Source organism: Myxine glutinosa, chromosome 4 (assembly GCF_964187855.1).
Source record: "Myxine glutinosa chromosome 4, kmMyxGlut1.1, whole genome shotgun sequence".
Lineage (NCBI taxonomy): Eukaryota > Metazoa > Chordata > Myxini > Myxiniformes > Myxinidae > Myxine > Myxine glutinosa.
Window position 1 is genome coordinate 104,046,838 of NC_136264.1, and position 15,874 is coordinate 104,062,711.

At 42.5% G+C, this 15,874-nt stretch overlaps 1 protein-coding gene across 2 annotated transcripts in view; it reads left to right on the forward strand.

Moving 5' to 3' along the window:
• Positions 1-15,874, forward strand: part of ELP5 (elongator acetyltransferase complex subunit 5) — a 76,140-nt gene that overhangs the window by 30,778 nt on the left and 29,488 nt on the right. For both annotated transcript variants that reach the window (XM_078776241.1, XM_078776242.1), the window contains exon 8: positions 15,514-15,551. In XM_078776241.1, the coding sequence (XP_078632367.1) occupies positions 15,514-15,551 (38 nt within the window). The remainder of the gene's footprint in view (positions 1-15,513; positions 15,552-15,874) is intronic.

The following is a 15,874-nucleotide window of genomic DNA, read 5'->3' on the forward strand; positions in this document are numbered from 1 at the left end:
ACAAGGTAAACAATCCAGGTAGACCAATCGTATCTGGCTGCACATGTCCAACTGTTCTCATATCAAAATTTGTTGACTGTCATTTACGTCCTCTCGTGTTGAAGCTCTCCTCATACCTCAAGGACACAACCAGTTTTCTGACCCACATCCAAGGATTGAACAGAATATACTCACCTTTCAACTCCCAAACCATTTTAGTCACAGCAGATGTTACATCCCTCTACACTAATATTCCACATTCAGAAGGCCTGTATGCATGCCGCAAAGCCCTCGATACACGACAAGTCCCAATGCCACCTACTCAAGACCTTATGCGCCTATTAGAACTGACACTCAAACTGAATAATTTCCAATTCAACGGACGACATTACATTCAAACTCAAGGTACCGCTATGGGTACCCCTGTTGCACCATCGTACGCTAACATCTTCATGGGAATGATAGAGGCCAAGATCAATGCACAACCTCATCACGGAATCTTGGAAAAATCCTGGGTACGTTATATTGATGACATCCAGTTCATCTGGTCAAAATCCCCCCGTCGTAGTCTCACCCAATTCCAAAATGAATTAAATTTGATTCATCCGACCATCAAGTTCACATTCGACAGCTCACAGTCCGAAGTTCACTTTCTAGACACATCACTCACGCTTCAAAATAACAGACTCGAAACAGAACTATACACCAAACCAACAGACACTCACTCTTACCTTCTCCCTTCTTCATCTCATCCTAAACATACAATTGCAAGCATACCATACAGTCAAGCACTCAGAGTAAGACGCATTTGCTCAACAAAAATGGCAGAAGAAACTTCTCTCTGCCAATTAGAAACACACTTCATTGCAAGAAACTATGACCCTCACTCTGTGCAAGAAGCAATAACCCGAGCAAAACACATACCGAGAGCAGACCTTCTGACTTACAAACCCAAACCTGCAACTAACCGTGTCCCACTGGTAACCACCTACTCTGCTACCTCATCCCAATTGCCAAGTATTCTGAATAAGGCCCTTCCTCTCCTCCATCAATCAGAAACACTCGGCACCACATTTCCTCAACCTCCACTAACATCATTTCGACGTGGTCGGACACTCAGGGACCTCTTGGTAAAAGCAAAGCACCCACAGCCCCACAACAAAGAAACTAGGATCCCTGGCTTCTATAAATGCACAGCAAACAAATGCATTATTCACAAGCATTTACTAGAAGGAAACAAATTCTGTAGTTCTAGCACTGGACAAAAATTCCCCATCACCTCCTATATGAACTGCAAATCTACATGGGTCATATACCTAATCACTTGCCAAAAGTGCACCAAACAATATGTTGGAAAAACTGAAAATACACTCTACACACGATTTAATAACACCCGGTCAGAAATCAATAACTTCCACACCAGTCAGGGCAAATCTCTACCTTACACGATACACTTTAATCAACCGGATCACTCTATAAATGACATTCAGATCTCTGCCATTGAATCAATCACAAATCGATCACACACCACGATTCTGAAACGTGAGTCCTTTTGGATACACAAACTTCGGACAAAAGTCCCTCATGGCATAAATTTTGATGACTAAAGCATGTTCCAACATCAACCCAATCAAATTGTTAACCGTAACCCATTCATTCATTCATTCATTCATTCATCATTCATTCATTCATTCATTCTACCTTTATATGTCATTTATATAAATATATAAATATATTATATGAATATAAATGGGATATGAATATATGCTTGTGTGTTTATGTATGTATATCTCTATATTTGTATATGCACGTGCATCCTAACTGTAACGCAAACGGTCACTTCCGTTGAACTTGGGGCTGGTGAGTGAACTTTGGCGTGGCTCTTCCTTCTGTATGCATTTTCTACACACATCACACATCTCACACACGTATCACCATACATACTTGACTGATATACATGCCTGCTGTTTTTGTAGACTCAGAAGAAGACCTTTGTTGGTCGAAAGCTTGTCGACAATTAAAGATCGACGTCCTGAAGCTACGTCCGCGTCTTATTTAATCTAACGATTATTTATTCAATACAAATGAGACGCGCTGCTCGTACTTTGGAGTTTCTACTATTTCTTACAGTTATATATATATATATATATATATATATATATATATATATATATATATATATATATATATATATATATATATATATATATACATATATATATATATACATATATATATATATATATATATATATATATATATATACATATATATATATATATATATATATATATATATATATATATACAGACTTGGCATTTAATATGGAATATATTTTTTTTTCTTGACTTGGGTTTACTTTCTTAATTCGGTATATCAATCTGGTGAGTTTCTTTTACACTTTGGTGATGTATTTGTGAAAAGAACCATGTCACTGATTGTCTGTTGCAGCAAGAAGTCAACAACAGGATGATATCACAGGTGGCGTGGCAAAATGTACGGACAGGTGCATTTGATGATTGGCTTCACAGTCGGGTATACAAGGGTTGTTGCGTTCTGTATTAGTGGAAAACAACTGCTGCACGTCTCCAAAAGTTATTGCCGCTTCCTCTGGAGATGGTCCGTCAACTCGACAATGCTGTTTGTCATGGAGTGGTGGCTTTACGAAATTACGGCATGAAACAGCGTGCTATTGCTCGGTAGTATGGCATCACTCAAGGTCAGGTGTCAAAGATCCTGAAACGAAATGCTCAGAGGGGTGTACCTACTCCAATACCGAGGCCAGGACGTCCCCGCAGAACCACAAGGAGGGATGATCGCCAGCTGCACCGGTTAGTCCGCAATGGCCGTACGAAGCCAGCTAATCGGCTTAGGGCTGAGTGGCAGCAACTGACAAATGTGCCTGTATCCAGAAGGCTAGTCAACCAACGACTGGTTCAAGCAGGCTATCGTGCCAGGCGTCCCCTGAGAAAGCCACGCCTGACCAGACACCACCGCCAGCGCCGATTGCAGTGGGCCAGAGAGCACCGTCAATGGCAGCCAGGACACTGGAATCACGTGATCTTCAGTGACGAGTCTAGATTTCTGGTCTATCGTCAAGATGGCCGCGTCTGAGTGTGCAGACAAGTGCATGAAGCCTCCAACAAAGATTGTATCGTCCCAAGAGTCCAAGTTGGATGTGGTGGGGTGACCGTTTGGGCTGCTTTTCATGCAGGGGGCAAAACTGACCTGGTTGTTCTGAATGGAAACCTGAACCAGTTCAAGTACAGGGCCATTCTGGAAGAAGCATTTGCTCGTGCAGCCTTTCGAGGAAACTTTGTCTTCCAAGATGACAATGCACGGCCTCATCGTGCTCGCATGATCCAACACTTTCCTGCTGACCGTGGAGTCGAGCATATGGAGTGGCCTGTCATGTCCCCGGATATGAATCTGACAGGGAACTTGTGGGCCGAATTAACGCGTCAAATCGACCACTTGGACCAGCAGCCGACCTCTGTGCGTGAATTGCAACATGCCATTGTCACTGCATGACAAGCGATTCCTGTCCAAACCTTGGCAAATCTCGTGAACAGCATGCCTCAACGTGTACGTGCTCTCCTGAATGCTCGTGGGGGTTACACGAAGTACTGAACTATAATTTTACTGTCCGTAATCCCAGTCGTAATTTAACTTTTGTTTAAATTTTTTTTTAGCTAATGTGTAAAATAAAGACATACTTCTGGAAAACGTACAGAAGTTTAACACAGTACAGTCCATGAATTGAGTTCGATATCAGTTTACATCACTTTCAAGGATCAATTTATTTGCTTCGAAATGTCAAATTTGGTTTTTGTTTCTTCTTTTAAAGGTCACATTAACAAAACTAGAATAATTTCAACATAATTCCAATGAACTTTTGGTTCTAAGTCATCTTGAAAAGTAAATTCACCCCCACAAAAACAATATTCCATATTAAATGCCAAGTCTGTCTGTGTATTTATTTCAGCTTCATTCTTTTTCATGTATGTATATATATATATATATATATATATATATATATATATATATATATATATATATATATATATATATATTGTTACGGACGCGGTTAAGATGTTATTATGGGCCGAGCGGATGGTCAACCGCGACCGTTACAGGATCCCCGATTGGCCCGACTCCCCCAACGTTGACCAGATCGCACCACAGATATTCAATTTGGAAACCTCTAAAGCGACAGAAAGAGAATTAAGAGAGAAGAAGACAGAGTACGGAGGAATAACAGGATTTATTATACACACAAGCAAAAAGAAGGAGCGATCAAAGTTATTTACAAGCAATGGATGGAAGAAGCAGTCACACAGTGAATCGTTAGCTTATACTAGTCAATTTGTGTTGCTGTGGTCAGATGTCAGATGCGTTGCTGTGGCAGGTTGTTCCATTCCCGATGTAATGCACGTTCCAATTCATCCAGATTGGCTATTGGAGGGACCATCTTCGCAATTTGTCGTCCCAACATGTCCCAAACGTGCTCGAGGGGGTTCAACCTGCCACAGCAACGCATACGACGGCTTACAGGGTCTATGAGACGTAGGGTTGAGTCAGTGATCCGATCACGTGGGTCCTACACACGTTATTGACGCAAAGATCGCTAGAGGTCTTCTCAGAACAATGACTGTACGTTAGAAAACATAAACGTCATCCACACTGTCCGTGATGGACCTATAGCTCCATACTTGAATTGAGGTGAAAATATGCCTAAAATTCCCAAAAAATTTCACCTTAAATTATTCAGAATAAAATATTGAAAACGGCATGATTGTTATGTTTTTATGTGACCATAATATCACTTCTCCAGAAAATATAGCAATATCATGGGTATATTACACTGTTGTGACGACAACAAACATGTAATGTGCGAGGTTGTAAAAAAACGGGGGGGGGTGCTTAACTTAATTCTTTGTGTATATATATATATATATATATATATATATATATATATATATATATATATATATATATATATACATATATATATATACTAGCGGGGTCACCCGTGGGAATCCCACGGGCATGGATGTGTGTGACATTTCGACATATTGAGTTATATGCTGCACATTCAATTTTACAAAATGGTTACTGGCAAGTCATCAGATCCAGAAATGCTGTGAATTTAGTTATTTCACATAATATGTGACCCCTCACTCCTCTCCACCTGACACTCTCCTGTCTCCACCTGACACTCTCCTGTCTCCACCTGACACTCTCCTCTCTCCACCTAGCACTCCTCTCCTCTCCAAACCCTCACATCCCTCTCCTTTCCAATCCCTCACCTCTCCAATCCCTCACACTCCTCTCCTCTCCAATCCTTCACACGCCTCTCCAATCGCGCCTCACACTCCTCTCCAATCGCGCCTCACACTCCTCTCCAATCGCGCCTCACACTCCTCTCCAATCGTGCCTCACACTCCTCTCCAATCGTGCCTCACACTCCCCTCCAATCACTCCTCTCCAATCGTGCCTCACACTCCTCTCCAATCACGCCTCACACTCCTCTCCAATCGTGCCTCACACTCCTCTCCAATCGCGCCTCACACTCCTCTCCAATCGCGCCTCACTCGCCTCTCCAATCGGCTTTCCCCGTCTCGTTTCTCTCCTTTTTCTCCCGTCTCGTTCTTTTTCTTGCTCCAAATCGGCCCGTCGGAATCGGAAATCGGCCCGTCTCGCCCGTCGGAATCGGAAATCGGCCCGTCTTGCTTTTGTGCTTGTGCGTAAATAAATTGTGTTCATGACACCATTTCTGGTGTTGGGCTAGCGGCTAGGGTGCCGGCTTAGGATCCTGGGTTCGAATCTCGGTCGATCGCCGAATTAATGCCAGGGGGGTTGACTCAGCCTGTCATCCTTCCGAGGTCGGCTAATTGAGTACCAGTTCACTGGTAATTCCCTGTTTGTCGTTGAAGGCGGCAAAAAGGGTTGGCGTCAGGAAGGGCATCCGGCCGTAAAACATTGCTTCAAAAAGGGGACAAAAAAACAACAACTACCACGGTCCCCGAAAAGGCCAACCCCCGCTTTGCGGGGAAAAATGGCCTCTAAACGGTGGTTTTTACACCATTTCTGGATCTGATGACTTGCCAGTAACCATTTTGTAAAAATGAATGTGCAGCATCTAACTCAATATGTCGAAATGTCACACACATCCATGCCTGTGGGATTCCCACGGGTGACCCCGCAAGTTTGCATTGACGTTCGTCGATGCACTCGTTCGCCCGTCTCATTCGTTTTCTTGCTGCATCCTGTTCAAGTCTGCGTTCTTCATCGATCGTCTCATTCATTTTGGAAATAGAAGTTTCCACGCAGCGCATGAATTGTCACGATCCTCAAGAGGAATTTGTCTCGTAATCATCAAATGATAAATGGCAAGTAAATTATATTGTGGAAAATTAAAGATTTCAAATAAACCTATTTAAAGTGTATTCGCACATAACTAATTTTAAAAAACGAAGAAATATCTCTCGGTAATTTCCTGAAACATATTTTACTTCCGGCTAATAATGTTGAATTAAATAAAAACGAAGAAATATATGTCGGCATCATTGTTGACGTTTTTGTGACGACTGTCATCAAACGAAAAAGTAATATATCTTAACGGAAAAGCAAAAGCGAATTTTTAATATATATCGACACGTTGCCGTCGGTGTCATGTTGGGCGGTGTATGATACACCATGACGCGATTTTTAAAAATATATCTCTGCATTTTCCCGCGTGTGTGGAATGTTCTCAATTATTGCTGACACCGAGTCCAAAACCATCGATAAAAATGAAATCATATGGTGAGTTAGATTGGAGATAAAGGCGTGAGAGAGACTCAATGGCCTTGAAGTTGAAGTTACAGGCGTTTGAGAATTCATTTCGTTCTATAAACGGCAACTTTCATTGGATTTCCTTCCCGTTTTTTTTCAACCGAGTCGAAAACTATGTTAGCGACTGTGAAAAATAAAATGATATATCGAATTTTTAATATGTATCGACACGTTGCCGTCGGTGTCATGTTAGGCGGTGTATGATACACCATGACGCGATTTTAAAAAATATATCTGCATTTTCCCGCGTGTGTGGAATGTTCTCAATTATTGCTGACACCGACTCTAAAACCATCGATAAAAATGAAATCATATGGTGAGTTAGATTGGAGATAAAGGCGTGAGAGAGACTCAATGGCCTTGAAGTTACAGGCATTTGAGAATTCATTTCGTTCTATAAACGGCAACTTTCATCGGATTTTCTTCTCGTTTTTTTTCAACCGAGTCTAAAACTATGTTAGCGACTGTGAAAAATGAAATGATATATCGAATTTAAAATAGATATCGACACATTGCCGTCGGTGTCATGTTGGGCGGTGTATGATACACCATGACGCGATTTTAAAAAATATATCTCTGCATTTTCCCGCGTGTGTGGAATGTTTGTGGAAAATTAAAGATTTCAAATAAACCTATTTAAAGTGTATGCGCACATAACTAATAAAAAAAACGAAGAAATATCTCTCGGTAATTTCCTGAAACATATTTTACTTCCGGCTAATATGTTGAATGAAATAAAAACGAAGAAATATATGTCGGCATCATTGTTGACGTTTTTGTGACGACTATCATCAAACGAAATAGTAATATATCATAACGGAAAAGCAAAAGCGAATTTTTAATATATATCGACACATTGCCGGCGGTGTCATGTTGGGCGGTGTATGATACACCATGACGCGATTTTAAAAAATATATCTCTGCATTTTCCCGCGTGTGTGGATTGTTCTCAATTATTGCTGACACCGAGTCTAAAAGTAAAACCATCGATAAAAATGAAATCATATGGTGAGTTAGATTGGAGATAAAGGCGTGAGAGAGACTCAATGGCCTTGAAGTTACAGGCCTTTGAGAATTCATTTCGTTCTATAAACGGCAACTTTCATCGGATTTTCTTCCCGTTTTTTTTCAACCGAGTCTAAAACTATGTTAGCGACTGTGAAAAATGAAATGATTTATCGAATTTGATTTGAAATAAAACTGGGGGAGAGCAAGACACCACGGGCCTACAAAACAGGACTCAAAGCTATGCGAGTTAATAAAATGGTGGATATTTGTTTATAGCCACTCCCAGAATGGGTGGAGCTATGGGTGGAGCTACTCTGCAAACCGAGTAAGCCACACCCCGGACAGACACCCAACAGATAGACAGACAGACAGACAGAATAATCTACGGCTATTATAATATAGATATTGAAGTTCTTCAATACATGTTGAAGTTCTTCAATACATGTTGATCTACATACCGTTTGAACTGGTATATATATATACACAGTCACGTGAAAAAGTAAGTACACCCCATGTAAAGTTTTGACTTTTTCAACATATTTCAACATACAGCGATTTGATCTTCATTTCAACAATATTGATAGATAAAGGTGATATAATATAACAAATATCATGAAACATTTACATTTTGTCGTCCATTGTATAATTTAAATAAACATAAAGGCTAATTTCGGCTGTGGAAAAAGTAAGTACACCCCTACATTTATCACTACTTCAAAAACCTAAAATTAGAATCAGGTGCACCAGCTCAGGTGCAAATGATTAGAACATCATAAGAGATTATCTTGGAGGAACCTGTCTTATTTAAACCTCAGACATTTAGTTTGGTTTGCTCTTTGTTGTTGAAGTGTGTGGCGTCACCATGCCCAGATCAAAAGAGCTCTCTGAGGCCTTCAGAAAGAAGGTCATAGATGCCTACGAGTCTGGGAAGGGGTTTAAAAAGATCTCCAAACAATTTGAAATCAATCATTCGACTGTCCGGAATATCATCTACAAGTGGAGAAGATTCCAAACAACTGCCAACTTGTTCAGGCCAGGCCGCCCCAGCAAGTTCAGCCCGAGAGCAGACCGCAAGATGCTGAAAGAAGTCTCTAAGAACCCCAGAATGTCATCACAGGACCTACAGGTAGCTCTTGCCACTGTTGATGTCAAAGTGCACGAGTCTCCCATTAGAAAGAGGCTGCACAAATTTGATCTACATGGGAGGTGTGCGAGGAGGAAACCTTTGCTGTCCAGAAAGAACATCAGGGCAAGACTAAAGTTTGCCAATGAACACCTAGGCAAAGACCAGCACTTCAGGAACAATGTGCTCTGGACAGATGAGTCAAAGGTGGAGCTATTTGGCCACAGTACCAGAAGACATGTTTGGCGAAAACCAAAGACAGCATTTGACCACAAGAACCTGATACCAACTGTAAAGCATGGTGGTGGAAATATTATGGTTTGGGGCAGCTCACCATCATATAATCCACTATGAATTCTTGATTGTACCAGAGGGTGCTTGAGGATAATGTGAGGCCATCTGCCGGAAAGTTGAAGCTCAACCAAAGGTGGACCTTGCAACATGACAATGACCCTAAACATTAGGGTGGAGGAAAAATATAATTTTAAAATTTTTTATAAGCTAGTATATGGGAAATGTGCCAAATGACCATAGAAACAATCCTGCAAATTAGAATTATTTCTGACCACTCCTTCATCGCCCTCAATCTGATTGAAATTTTGGCATATTATCGCATTTCGACACGTATCGCATTTCGTGATACATGCTTTGATCCGCCATTGACCACGAGGTGACTTGGAGAAGAAGGGGGGGGGCGGGGCGCCAGAACCCCGCGTCATCAAAGGTGTGGCCACAAAGCCCTCAGCCAGCCAACCAGGGCTGAGGAGCGTCACCGACGGGGGTGGTTTGGTGAGCTGCGTAGTGATACGCACCCCGTTTATATTAGCACTGGCTGGGACTATTTATGCCAGATGAGACGATTTGCTGCACTTGGGCGATTGCTGCATTCCTGCCACCCCCCTTCAATCCGTGTGAGTGAGTTCGTGTTGTTTGTGCTGTCTGTCTGTCTGGGGAACCCTAAGTTAAGCCTGTAATAAGTTGTTTTTGTTTGTTTTCAGAACGATGGCGGTCACAAGAGATCAAGTTACATGCGTGATATTTGGAGCTCCACGAAACATCCAAACTAACGTTCTCCCAACGTACGCTGATGTCATGAAAGGATACCTTCAATCTCGGCAACAGCTTAGGACGGAGAATGGCAAATACCCTTCATTTGGTGACATATCTCACAAACTGTGCTATGAAATTCAAGAGGTATGGGAAACGGCCTCTCTTCCAACGGTATCGCACGCGCAAGTGATTGAAAAACTCAGATCTTTCCATGACAAGTACAATTCAATCCTAAAAGTCTTAAAGGGAAGAAAGGATCAAGCCACCTACAAACAACGACTCACAGACTTTCTCGACAAATCTAACAATCTGTTTGATCTTAGCAAATGTAAATGTTCTGACATGGTGTCTAACTGTAACTGCTTGAAAGAACATAAAGTGCCGCAAAAAGAGCGAGAGTTCCTTCAAGACCAGAGAGGACCGAGGAACATGGTAATTGGCGGAATAGATCAAGAAGAGACATCAAGATTGAAGAGGAAAGCGGAAAGAGAAGAGACCAATCTCAAACGAATGAAAACTCACTACGAAGATGCCAAAAGTCAGATTGCTTCTACGTATGACGAAAGCGAAGAAGACTACGCGGATAGCGTGACTGACGATGAGTATATTTCTGAATCAGTTAATCTCCAAAGCACACCAAAACCGGTTCGACAACAGCAACAAATGACGATCTCACTACCTTCGCTCGCTAAAGCCTGCGACCGAACTGGCGTCTGACAGATCAGCTGCTATATTAGCTACATCAGTTCTACACGATCTCGGCGTAGTTTCACCAAAAGACCGTTCTAAAATAATTGATCGCAGCAAGATCCGCAGAGAACGTAGCAAAACTCGAGAAGAACTTCAAAGTGATTCTGCACCGTCATAGAGGGACTATACTTTGATGGCAGGAAGGATAACACCATGACTCAGGTTCACGGCACTGACAACAAGAATCACCGAACAACAGTCAAAGAAGAACACGTCAGCATCATCGCAGAACCCGGTTCATCGTACTTCAGCCACACAACTCCATCATCAGGATCCAGCAAAAGCATTGCAGAGTCTTTAGTCGCTAGTCTGAAGGAACAGAATGTGAAGACAGAGGACATCAATGTAGTCGGGTGTGACGGCACTAACGTGAATACGGGACATACAGGAGGTGTTATACGACAACTGGAAGAAACCTTCAATCGTCCACTGCAGTGGCTGGTATGTCTTCTTCATGCCAATGAACTTCCGCTGCGGCATCTGTTCGAGGAACTCGACGGCACAACTACAGGCCCGCGTGGATTCTCAGGACCCATCGGAAAACGTCTATCAACGTGTACCGAACAGCCTGTAACATCGTTTACGCCAGTGAAACTGAGTCAGGCATTGCCGAATGTGGACCCGAGAGACTGGAGTACAGACCAGCGATATCTCTTGGAAATGTGCAATGGCATGAGCGAAGGTGAATGCAGCGTCAATCTGGCCCTACGAAACCCTGGATGCCTGAATCACTCTCGGTGGCTTACAACAGCTAATAGAATACTCCGACTGTACGTCAGCGTCAAGACACCACCCGAGAAGTTGAAAACCATGGTGACATATATCATTCGAGTGTATCATTCCAATGTGGTTTTCCATCAAAGTCCACTCGTCATGCAAAGATGGAGCCAGGCACATCCACCAGATGATCGTCAAGTCACGATACCTTAGCGCTAAACACAAGAACTTATAAAATTGACCCTGTTATGCACTGCAACGCATACTTTGCACATCCGGAAAATATACTCCTGGCCATGATAACTGACCATCGACCTCAAATACGAGAATGGGGCTTGCGGCGAGTGATGAAAGCCAGAGCAACAGACAGACAGCCGACTGGACAGATACGACGGTTCAAGGTCCCCGCTAAACTCAACTTTGATGCAGTGGAGTACTTCGACCTAATTGACTGGGGAGCGTGCGCCATCTCGGAGCCTCCCGTGATCCGAGGCATGTCAGACCCTGAGCTGAAGGAACTTATCACGATGGATGTCACCCCAACTGTCCTCTTCCCTAAATTCCCTTGCCACACACAGGCTGTAGAAAGGACTGTGAAACGCGTGACCGAGGCCGCTCAAGCTGTGTGTGGCAAGAAAAGGCGAGACGGCTTCATCCGTGCCCGTGTCGCCTCGCGACAGATGATGCCATCGTTTGAATCGAAGCGCGACTTCACACACTTCACATTGGAACTGTGTGACTGTAACATTCTGAGACAAACTATAATAGACCTATGATTTGAATGCATCTATGAGCTGTTTTACTATGTTGCATAGTATAGTAAAATAAAAAGTTACTGAGGGAGATCAAAGTATTGTTCAATTTTAATACAATTTTAACACAGTGCTCTATAGATGTAATGGCACCTTTTGGCAGATCTAGCTAGTTAAAATTCAAAAAAAAAAATGTTTTGGCTATTTTCACTCCACCCTACTAAACATACCAGTAATATCCACCAAGGAATGGCTGAAAAGAAAGAAATGGAGGGTTCTGGAATGGCCAAGTCAAAGCCCGGATCTAAATCCCATCAAGATGTTGTGGGGGGATTTGAAACGAGCTGTGCATGCAAGAAACCCCTCAAACATTGCACAGCTGAAAGAATTCTCCATGGAGTTGTGGACAAAAATTTCTCCCAGTCGATGTCAGAGACTGGTAGACAGTTATAAGAAACGCCTACTTGAGGTTGTTTCTGCTAAAGGGGGCAATACCACCTATTAGAGCCAAGGGTGTACTTACTTTTTCCACATGCGAAATTTGCATTTATGTTTATTTAATTTATACAATGGACTACAAAATGCAAATGTTTCATGATATTTGTTATATTATATCACCTTTATCTTTCAATATTGTTGAAATGAAGATCAAATAGCTGTATGTTGAAATATGATGAAAAAGTCAAAACTTTACATGGGGTGTACTTACTTTTTTACGTGACTGTGTGTGTGTGTGTATATATGTATATATATATATGTATATATATATATATATATATATATATATATATATATATATATATATATATATATATATATATATATATATATATATATATATATATATATATTGCTGCGGATCTCAACGTCGGCCCCTTTTCGCCTTACCAAGGGGGAATTAATCCCCTTGTCTTCGACTGACCGACGCGAGTCCTGAAGCTGCCCAGCTCCCTCCAGAGAGGCAGGTGAGCAACCTCGTTCGAGACCGCGGACAAGATGTTAATTTGCCGAGCGGATTAGCAGCCGCGGCTCGAACCATTAACAAGAACTAGACCCGATTCTTAGTCGTTGGCCAAATCATGCCACAGGTACTCAATAATGGAAAAGACAAGGACGAACGGATGTGAAGGAAAGAAGGCAAGGTAGGAAGAACAGGATTTATTACGAACTATTATGTACAAGACCAAAGAAACCAAGGAAGAAGGAAAAATACGAAAATAAAGACAGAAGGAGTAAGATGACACAGTGCAATACTACTTAACTATACAAGCTTACTTAAACCCCAGGACAACATAAAGGACAGACGACAATCAGACTTACACGGGGAATGAAGCAGGAATGAATGGCAGGAGGTGGATGGCTGGACGGACGAGGAGGTGGGATCACAGGGAGGGAAGGATGCGGGTCCAGTTGGTGTGATCGCGCGGCTTGAGGTGAGCAGCCGCCGACCCTCCTCAATCGTATCCGCACGGCGGCGTTGCTTCGTAGCCGCGGCCGAAACCGCTGTCCAAGCTCAAAGCTGCGGTGGTCTCAAAACTGTGGTGGTCTCAAAGCTGCGGTGGTCTCAAAGCTGCGGTGGTCTCAAAGCTCATGTGTGTTTCATCTGTCGCATCTCTCGCATCTCCCGCATCTGACTCCGCGGGCACTTTTATAACGCGCTTCGAGATCAATCCGCGCCACGCCCGTGAAGGTATCTCACCAGCCCTGATTGGCTGGTGGGGGCTCGCTGGCTCCACTTTCCGATGACAAGGGGCGGGCAACGCCCTTGTTCGTGGGCTTGACCACGTGCGTAATGGAGTCTTGGGGTAAAGGTGGTGCCAATAACCCCACCCAAAGTTACTGGCACTTCAAAGAGGCCATGGGGGTGTCGGAGGGATCCTATCTTATTTCAATTCGGTGCAATGCAGTGTCAATTAATGGGAGACAGAGCCTTATACTGACATAGAATAAAGAAATAACTATAGAAAGGTTCTATGGTGGCCTACGTGCTTGTACATGGACTACCTACGGTGCACTCATTTCAATTTACAGCCAATTAAAGGGGAAATGTACATAGGAAATTTTAATACTAAATTTACAAAGTGAAGGTTCTAAAAACCATAACAATATATATATACATCTCGTGGTACGTTGAAGGAAGAAAGCTGAGAGGACGTCCTACAATGCCGTGCATTCAAAATGTCAAGAAAGATGTGGAATATTTGGGTTTGCACCAAAACCATGCAATGGATAGATCCATATGGAGGAATGCCATCATTTGACCAACCCCCTGAAAAAGGGGAAATGATAGTAAAACTGTTGTTGTGGAGCAGTGGAGAGTTGAATGATCTTTTGACATGACTTTTGCAAAATCTTAGAATCACAACTACTGTCACTATTGGGGGCTTGGCAAGCTGTAAACAGTCACCCCGGTGTTTTACACGTAGGTCGAGGTGTTTAATGTATGTGCCGGCCATCCATTGGATGGACGTTAAGCTGCAAGACCAAACTGCCAGTCCTGGGGCATTGGTGGGTGTTATGAATCAATCCCACGGTGGCTTCTGTGAAAAGTGGGCGAGTTAACGCCGGCGTCCTAAACCAATTCCAACTTCCTGCCAGTTGAGCAACAGGCCTAACTATCTGGTTCCAGAAAGACTTGGGCTAGAACCGTTCCCTCTGACCGACCCCACAAGGACGTGGTAATAATTGCGGCAGTTAGGGAAGAATGGGACTGTAATCCCAGAAACAGGAGGGTTGTGCTCTTGCTGTGTTACTAATTGCCTCCACCCACCTTCTTTACTCCTGTCTGGTTGTCTGTCTGTCTCAGCAGGATAAAGATCTTCAGGATTTAACTTTGCAATAACATTTAACTGAGCAGGATAAAAAGGTTTTCGACGGATTCAGACAATGTTGTGGTGAGGTTGGTTATGTGACAAAGGACGAAATTATTAGATTTTGCTGAAGATCTGGATACAGATCCGAGAATTTTTAAAAGTGCCTTTTCTCCATTGAGAGATAGGGCCAAAAACGATATATAGCATATATCAAAAGTTGTGGGCAAGTCATGACAAAACTTGGTGAATGTGTTGGTTTGGTGACAAGAACAAGTTCATTCGATTTTGGTTCAGGTCTGGATGCAGATCCGGCCTATTAGAAGGCTACAAAACAGAAACTGTTCAGCCTGGCGGAGGTATGCGCTCTACCGAGTGCCATTCTAGTACTTGTTCAGGAGTTGTGTGTTAGGTCTTAACAATTTCAGACATCATGTTAGGATTTTCAGCTGGATCCCCTTTTGTTTTTCTCTTCTCTTTTGTTCAGAAATTTTGAGTCGATTCTGCAGCACCTTTCAAAGGAAAGTGAGTCCTTGTCACACCCACAGGCTTTGTGTTTTGTTAAATAATGGCTGAAGCCTTAAAAAAAGAAACTGGTTTTTTGAGATTTAGAAATGTCTTAAGTTTCACTTAATCTTCCAATACAAAACTCAATGGCTGCACCTTGCACAATATATTTTTCAAAATAATCTCATCTCACCAAGTACTTGCAGACCTCCCTTTCCTTCTTTTGTGAAATTCATGTCCATCTTTTAGGCTTTCGGGATTGAAAAACATTGCCTTGACTTGACACCGTCGAACATTGTATACTATTACATAACGCTCCTTTTTCACAATATTACGTAAGT